Source organism: Macrobrachium nipponense, chromosome 4 (assembly GCF_015104395.2).
Source record: "Macrobrachium nipponense isolate FS-2020 chromosome 4, ASM1510439v2, whole genome shotgun sequence".
NCBI classification, from domain to species: Eukaryota; Metazoa; Arthropoda; class Malacostraca; order Decapoda; family Palaemonidae; genus Macrobrachium; species Macrobrachium nipponense.
Window position 1 is genome coordinate 14,192,890 of NC_061100.1, and position 9,473 is coordinate 14,202,362.

At 31.3% G+C, this 9,473-nt stretch overlaps 1 protein-coding gene across 1 annotated transcript in view; it reads left to right on the top strand.

Annotated features, from left to right (window-relative positions):
- Nucleotides 1-6,750, top strand: part of LOC135210686 (mitogen-activated protein kinase kinase kinase kinase 5-like) — a 97,268-nt gene extending 90,518 nt beyond the window's left edge. The window contains exon 12 of the mRNA XM_064243461.1: nt 1,010-6,750. Coding sequence (XP_064099531.1) covers nt 1,010-1,130 — 121 coding nt within the window. The 3' untranslated portion in view covers nt 1,131-6,750. The remainder of the gene's footprint in view (nt 1-1,009) is intronic.
- The last annotated feature ends 2,723 nt before the right edge of the window (nt 6,751-9,473 follow it).

Consider the following 9,473-nt stretch of genomic DNA (forward strand, 5'->3'; position numbering starts at 1 on the left):
TAGGCTGCATCCCCTACTTTCTTTCTTCAGCCCTGCTGCCATCCCTAAGTTTGTGTTGGTTTCTGTGATGTGTCTTTCCCATTTCTATTGAAAGCATCTCCCTCTGCTGAACCTTTCATCTTCAAAACCTCCCTCATTACCATTATACATTATTTTTATTACCAATGTGCAATGTTGATGGAGTTTTCACTTTTAGTTTGTATACCCCTCCCTCCCCTTTGATTAGGTGTTGATTCAGAAGTGGAACTCTATCGTCAATATGGAAGATGAAAATGTGGAGGATTTACTCACTTTATTGGGATCATAACCCTCTTCAGTTGCATTTTTTTCATTTTTTTCTTCAGTAATGTGTATAAAGTCACCCACTTTGAATGAAAATGAAAGACTGTGTAAAGCAATGGTTTGCATTTATGAAACATGAAAATGTTTACAAATATTTGTAAATAAAATATGATAGTCTGCAAATTCATATTCTCTAAATTCACTCAGTTCTGGTTTTAGATTTTGCCTGACAGTTTTTTTATTATAATTTATTTTACAAATCATTAAATACTTCATATAAATTTGTAAGACAGTGAAATTGCACAATGTGTCTTACCACATTCTTTCTTTGCAACATATTGTAACATGGACAGTTTTGCATGAAGTGATTGTTGACAACACCTGCATGTTATTGGCTTAGAAGTGGTAAAATTTAAACAATTTTATCCATCAGTTATTCAAATATTTTTATTTTCATTTGGGAATGGGGTTGATTAGATTGCCTTTATTATTTAATACATAATGTGAATATGATTACTAATTTATTATTGAATTATTAATCCTCAGTAAAGCACACTGAATTAAATTATCTGACTTACTTTAAAAAAAAAAATTTGGAATTGGAACATAGTTTGATGAGAACACATTTTCTCAACACCAAAATCTCTTTTGTTCATTTTTAAATATACTGTAATGGTATGCGACTTGCTATTATAAATAAAATCATGACAATCTCTTTCATTTTCAGAATTATTACACTGGAAAGCCGGCCATCTTCCATGTTAGAAACCAGTAGCGGAACTTTGTCCGAAGGGAATCAGGGAGTAAATCTATACATTCTTGCTGGGCACGAATCCAGTATGTATTAGGTGCTAGAATCAAGGCTCCAAGTATAGAATAAATATTTTAAATTGAATTACGCAGGGAGTGTTTCCTTCAGATAAACTGTATTGCAGTAATACATGCTACAGTGTTAGCCAGCTAGAATGTTCAAGTGGAACTCCATACCATGTAAGTACAGTATTGATAAGTAGTGACTGTGACATTGATAGTTGAGACCATTTCAACCTTTTTCAAGTGATTGTGGAGGAACAGTCTTTGTGTATGGTATATGCCTTAGTTGATCCTAGTGGTAGAGATGGATGTGCAGGATTTTATATGAATATAGTGGTGATGGTGAAAAAGGAAATGTTAATTGAAATTTTGTTACCAAAGATGTTAAGCAAATGGTGGAGTGAAAAAAAAATCCATTAACACATTTCAGGAGCAAAGGTGATATTCCTAATGAAATTTCAAATGTATATCCCCATCTTTCTCTTTCTTATTTTAGAATATTACTGTACACAAGCTCAACAACAGTACAAATAAATTTTGCATATCATTTTGAATGTGTGTGCAAAATTTCTAACCTGTACTGTGTAAATATAAGGCATAGCCACATCATACTGTAGTATTTTAGCTAGATTTCATGCATCATTCATAATGAATCTCATTAAAAGATTAATGGTAACCAAATTAGGTGTAGCAGTCTTTAATATCATGTTTTAAAGTCAAATTGATTGAAATTATCATCTCATGAAATGTGAAATTGAAAATTACTGTTATTTTATCTAGTAGGTCATTGACCACAAACCATATTATGAATTAATATTTTTAAGGACTAAATTCAAGTCTTCTTAGTGGCTCAGGACAAAGTTTTGTATAATACTGTATAAAGGTCATTTTTACAATAGTTATTTTAGAAAAGTTTTGAGGTGCAGTTCTTGTGAAGTAGAATGAATATAGATTTAGTGACATGGTCTTTTATATTAAAAGATTATAAAATGTGTATTATAATGTTACTCATTTCTTAAGAAACGTTTATCATGGTTCACTAACCCTTGCTGCAGTCTTTTAAGCGAGAAAGTTAAACCATGGATAGTTTAGTTATGCACCTCAGAATACATTGCTCCATCACATCTTTAATTGAAATTTAAGTAAACTGTGCTGTGAGTTTAGTCCCATAGTAATCTAGCCCATCCTATACCTTTGAACATTCAAACATACATCCAGTAAATGAAGTCCAGAACACACACAGCCTGCCCTTGTTATACCTGGTGTCAAGTAATATTAGCTAAGTACCGTCTAATTACTTGTCTGGAATGTCACGGTTCTTGAAGATTGAAAAGAACCTGCACGAGTGTCTAGTAAATGAAGGAATGTACCATATTTGCATATATTAAACTTGGGAAGTTTTATTAATGGCATAACTCAGAAGTGATATATGATTGCAAGCTCCATGTTACTATGCAGTGATATATGATCATTGATCAGTATTTTATGAATAGGTAATTTGTTTCTACTTAGTGTATGTTTACAAAGACATCCCTGCTTATTCACATCCTGTTCATGCCATCACTGGGAATATGCTGAAAAGCCAGTAAATCAAGCAGTATATATTTTGTGATAGCTTTAGTCCTATGATTGCCTAATTGATTGCGATTATTTTCTAGTACTTTCTGAGTGAGAAACCATGAGAGTAAGTTATATTCCACAATAAGGGAGAAAGGATAGATAATAGTGTGTGCAATTTTTGTATTTTGTGAGGAAGCATAGGGTTTTTGTAGTGTTTTTATTGTACAGTACTCTCGTTATAAACTTTGTGGTACAATTCTTCAGCTTAATGATTATGGTACTATGGTGGTGATGAAAATAACAAGATTTGGAAAGATGAAAAATTTTGGAAAAGTATGGTACATTGGTAATTTATCATAATGGATGGCCACATAGGGTTATAGATATTTGCTACGTTCTTATTCTTTAAAGGTACTGATATTCAATAATTGTTGTTATCATCATTTTTTATGTTGAAATAATGACAACATAATGTGTGTGTTTGTTAGAGTGAATAAGTACACAGCAATTTTAGATATTTTGTTTCACAAAGTTTAGCATAAACTTTTAGCCAGGTATCATTGGCAAAATTTTAGTTATTTGTTTTGTGACCTATTTACTATTAGGTTGCCATTGCTTTGAATAGTCCTTTTGTATTGACTTGGCTGCTCTAGAATTTGGTAGGAGAAAAATGGAATACCCATCAATTAGTGATTAGATTGACCTAGTTTTGTGAAATTCTGAAAGTTTCGTTTTTAAAAACCAATATTATTAAGAGAAATTTTTTTTATGGAAAACTAATGTATGAAGCCAAACTTTTATAAATAATTCACTTTACATTTTGTATTATATTCTCAGTTAAAATGTAGAAAATATAAGATGTAATCGTTTAATTTATAGTTAAAAATTAGCTAAGAAATGCACATGGCTGCAAACAGTAAAATATTAGTGTCAATTCAGAGAAAACATGAGAAAATACAGAAAATCAAGATGAAAAGTCCCACATTATGATGACTTTGGTTTTTAATTTTTCTAACAAATATTTGTTTAAAATGAAAAGCTGCCATTACTTTACTCATTAAACTAATGGCTAAATGAGTATTATATCCACTTTGAAAGATTTTTTCTATGCAACAATCTTCAGAAATGAGTAATGATGCTGTTTAAAAATTTTATTTTTACAATGTTTTTATTGTGATGTCATATTCAATTGTTGATCCCCTTTATTGTCTATAGTACTGAAGGTTCTTCCTCCCCATACCAGTTGGTGTCACTTCATAGGTGTGGTGTTTATATCATGTGCTCTTGAATTATTTCACATTCACTATGTAACATTGTTCATTCTTTTGTGTGTTATTGACACTAGTATGCATGTGCAGTGGTGGTGTGATGCTTCAAGAAATTTCTTTCCAACTTTGGTACACAGATTTTTTTATCAATTTGGATGAAAATTTGGCAGGTTTGATATACATTTACGGGTTGGGGTTTCAGGGATGACTTGTCAGGTTAGGACCCGACATATTAAGTTAGCTTAGGAAGGTTAAGCTGATAAATGTGTCCATTTTTCTCCTTTTTATTCTCCCCCCCTCCCCTCCAGAAATCCTATTTTCCTATGGGGAGGGGAGCTAAAACAGTGGGTTAACCAATCATTTTTGACATAAATTAATACCAGATTCATGAGAATCACATCATAAACAGTGAAAATCCATAATAGAGCACGCACTGTAAATATTCCTGATATTTATTATAGCATTCTAACTTCAAGGAAGGATAATGACGGAAAAGCAGTATTTTGCATAGTTTTAGACCAAAGAAAAGAGATGAATGAAAACTAAAGAATAAAGCCAAAATTAAAAGTTTCAGTAAAATTCTGTTCTATATTTTCAGTTAAAATTTCAAATAATACTTGAAAAACATAATTATAAGGTAAAAACACATTGATAATGGGCAAAAATAATTTTCTAACAAGCACTCTTCTGCCTGCACACTTATGTTGCCTTGCAACAAATCAATTAAAAAAACAAAATGGGTCAAACTAAAGGGACCTTAGGTTTGCTCTGTCTTTTTCTCATAATAAGATTTTGTTTTAAATAATTTTCTACCACTTTTATATCCATTCACTGATTATAAATACCTTCCAAAGGAACCATTTTCCTTTTTAAGTTCTTGGCAGCAAACCAACCCCCTCCAGTTTAGGTCCTTTAGGGTTTACTACAGCATATTGAATTGTCTTAATTTTTATGTTTCTTCTGAAAATGCAGTGATTTTTAAGCTCAAAAATGAAAATTCTGTGATCTTCAAGGAGTAAAACTTAAGGCACAGATTATACAGTTTCCAAACCTTCTAGTCATTTCCTCCCACGCTGCCGAATGTTCTTGGTTGGCAGTGACTGCGTTTATTCCTTGTTAATCCTTATCCTTGGGAGCAATATTAATCCTTGTTTGGGCCTACTTTCAAACACATCCGTGGTAAATCTCTTAATGTATTGAGTCAAACGGAGGTTTTTTTTCTCATATAAATGAAAATCTCGCACAAAAACACAAACGCGCACACATATTCTTGAAGCAATTCTGTTCATAGTTTTGCACAGATCCATTCTCTCCAAAACTTTAAGAAATATACAATTTCCATATATTTTTTTCCTTTTATGCAAATAAAAATAGTCAACAGTTCATTCTCTATTTGTTTTTGTGGTCTAAAATACTCTACACAGTTCAGCAACATTTTCGTTTAGATATTTTTTTTTATTCCCCTACTTGTCATATCCTTATATCTGAATTCAACCTCTACATGCCCTAAGGCCATTTAAATTTTTTTTTAAGGCTAGCCCTTGCCCCCTACATTGACCTTGAGACTTAACTCAGCCCAGAGTCCTCTAGGAAAACTGGCAACATAGCTTAAAATTTGTGTCACATTTCAAGAAAAACATGTTAATATTTTTACAGAGTACAAAAACATTTCAAGAGGTTTTAATATTCGATAATGAAATTAAAAAATTGATGTTTTGTCATGTTTTAGGTTAGCAGTGCATTCATTAACAAAAACAAATTTGATTGGAAACAATGAACATGGCAATGCCCCGCCCCACCCTTGCCCTGCCCAAAACGACTAGAAGGTTTGGAAGAGCTATAGTAGAAACAATGTGTAAATGATCATCCATATGAAATAATACAGCTTAAACCTTGGTTGAAAAGTAAACTGTAGTTTGGGCTAGCTGTTAGGAATTTTATGTATTGCATGACAGTTTATTTGCTGAATGATTAAGCCATTTGCATGACTACCAGCTCTCATTTAAGTATGAAGGATAAGCTTTTAAATTAGGGCACTAGTTTGTATCTACTATAACAGGGAATTTAAATTAAAGTATCTACTATAACGTTATATTTAAATGAAAATCGAGCTTTAGTCTGCATTTGGTACAACTCTATGCATCTTATAGTCAGTCACACAGACATAGTTATCATATATTTACAGTTGTATGCACTCATATCTATATATCCATGGTACTGACCCTTCTCATAAAACCTTTTCCATTGCTCCACCGACCAAACACGACATACAGAACAAGGATTAGTAATTGTGCATTCATTTTCTCTGCACCTACTACACATTGGATGTGGATCTGTGGACACCACTTTGCCGGGGAGGTAAAATGATCCATGATATCCTGATACTTGAAGACATTGTGGGAGCTCCCACATAGCTCGTGATCAATCACAGATACCAGTGTGTAGTTTCTTGCATACACAATTTTTTTTTCTTTTAGTAATTATGCCGGTTTTCCAGCTGGCGCTAGAAGATTTATACTAATGTTATGACCTTAGCTTTGTTAATTATGAAAAATACAAACTTATTAAAAATTGTCATTTTGTGGTGAATGAGGACCTCTCTCTTTCAACCCACAATTTTAAATTGGTTATGGACTGGGAAGCACCTAAATGGATAAACAAGAAAACATTGAGGAAACCTCATTTGTTGAATATCTTTTGTCATGCTGACTGAATTTTAACTATCAGTGAATTCCCCTTTATCCCAACCAGTCATCATAAACATAACGGCTTAGATCTAAAGTTACTGCCCTTAAGAGCATTTAAGCTTCATCCATATACACACACACACACATATATATATATATATATATATATATATATATAATAATATATATATATATAATATAATATATATATTATTTTAATTAATATATATTAATATGTATAAATATAGTTATATATAGATGTATATGATATATATATATATATGTGTATATATATATATATATAGTATATATATATATATATATATATATATATATATATATATATATATATATCTATATCTATATATATATATCTATACCTATATATATGTATATATATATATATATATATATCTATCTATCTATCTATCTATCTATATATATGGAGCATTGCAAAGGCTTATGGTGGAAATTAATTAAGTTGCGATATACACAATTTATGCTTATTCCTAGGTATCAAAGCAAAAGAATTGGAACCAATCTACAGAAAACAAGCAGGAAACTAAGAAGAGGAAGTTCAAAGAAATTTAAAGCAAAGAAGACTTTAAAAAGTCAATAAGGGTATAACAATCATATTTTTTTATATTTTATCTTTTTAGAAAATGATAGTTTATTAATATTTACACCTTACTGTTGCAATGAGAAAACTCTTCCAAAGGAAAGTTCAAGTTTGCTTTTATGAAATTTAAATTGCTAGCAACACCTTAACCAAAGGAGTTGCAACCTTTCTCAACGTAAATTCTTTGGTTGATGTTGTATGGCTTCCTGATATCCAAAATCAGTTTTATAATTCCTCTTTGGAGAAGAGCCATTTTTCATATAAAAAGGGAATAACAATTTTAACAAAATTTCACTGCCTCAAGATTCCAACCCCTGTAATACTTCCTTCCAAAATAATGTATGTAACAAGCATTTATATAAACATTAATTAAGACTTCGTAATTATGCAATCCTGTAAAATATGTACTTGAGCCACTAATTGTTCTCATATGTCTTTGACTCTAGAGCAGAATCTTCCTCAGTTTGAGAACCATCTTGCTATGAATCGGTAATCTTTTTAAGGTATTTACTAATGCACTTAAATTTCTGGGCTTATAGTGTAGTATTCCGTATAAAACCTTAGTTACATGCGAACTGAAAAAGAGCATACCGTAGTAATAAATTTTCTATTTTAGAGCTGAAGACTTAAGATATTTTATCAAAATTTTAACAATATCTTGTGAATTCATTTCAGGCATTTCATACGGTTTCTAAAATATATGCTTTAATACAGCCTGATCCTACCTGTCAGTACCGTGGGATCTTTGTTTATAACTTTGTGTTCTGATTGAATTAACTTTTAAATTTCAACCGTGTACTGAACTTATGGAGAGCAAGAAAAAAATATGATGAGTCTGCCAAAAATGTTTCTTTGGACAGTATCAGTTGCCCTCATCTCAATGGTTGAAAATCTTTATGACCACAAATAAAATAATCTGACTTTCAAAGAATAAACAGAGGAGTAGTAATATTTATGCCACAATGCAGGAAGTGTTTTCTCAGTTATTAAGTATATATACTATACAAATTTTTAAGCTTTTAAAGAGTAGTTATGTAAGTCTGTGATATGTGTTTCCTGCTTTGCTTACTATGGAACTTCAAGGTAACACTAATATAACAATACTGAAGCTATTAAATGAACTGTATTATGTCCTATTACTGTGCTATATTAATTTTTACACAGTTTACCTGCGCACTACATCAAAGCTCTTTTCTCGATGGTCTTGGGCTCTTGAGTATTACAAAAGAAATTCTTTGCATTTCATTAAGCTGATATCATCCCCTTACATTAATTTATCTGTATTTACTAAATATATTTATTCTAACTTTGGCCACTTGTGTATAATGGCCAAAGTTCTGGAACATACCTCGCACTTTATGAAACCTCTTTTCATTCCCTCAAAGATCATGTAGATTCAATTACAGTACATACTTTATTTCTTAGTATCCTTGTTTTTATTCATGTAGCATCCTTGTTTTTATTTACATGCCCCGTGACCTGGTATAGATGCCATTAGTCCCTGATCTCACAAGTGGTAATTTAATTCTAAACCGGTTTCCAGCTTGGCGCTAGTAAAATCCTAATGTTAAAAGACCTTCAAGGTTTTTTGTTAGTTTATGAAAAATACAAATTTAGTTACAAATTTGGTATATTTGAAACAATTTATTTCCCAATGTAGTACCATTCGACATCGATTAATGAATTCTTAAGAAAGACAAGTTATTGAGTGAGCTTTTCATTAAGTAGAAAAAAATTGTCAAACTAAACCTTATGAAGAAAATGAGTAATATTACACCTTTCACAAATCATCACTTTTGGACTAAATCCTTAGTGTATTTTAAGGGTTCATAAATATAGTGGACCCTCAAATGTCATGGTTATCTGGTTTGCGATTATGATTATTCACGGAAATTTCATCAATTACATGAAATATTTTAAAAATATTTATGGCCATTCACTTAAACTTGCAGATGATGTGTGTTTACATGAAATATAGAAAAAAACTCAAAAGCTTAAGAAGCCATAAATACATAAAATACGTATTAGTTCAAACCCAGTATCCACTGGTCCACTTACCAGTGGTTACTGAACCTGGTATCCACTGGTCCACTTCCCTGTGGTTAGTCAACCTGGTATCCACTGGTCCACTTACCTGTTGTTAGTCAAAGGGAAAAAAATTTAAATTAATTTTAAACTGCAGTTTGAAATATACGAATTTTTTTACCCATGGCTAACCATCAAACTTATATCTGTATTTTAAGC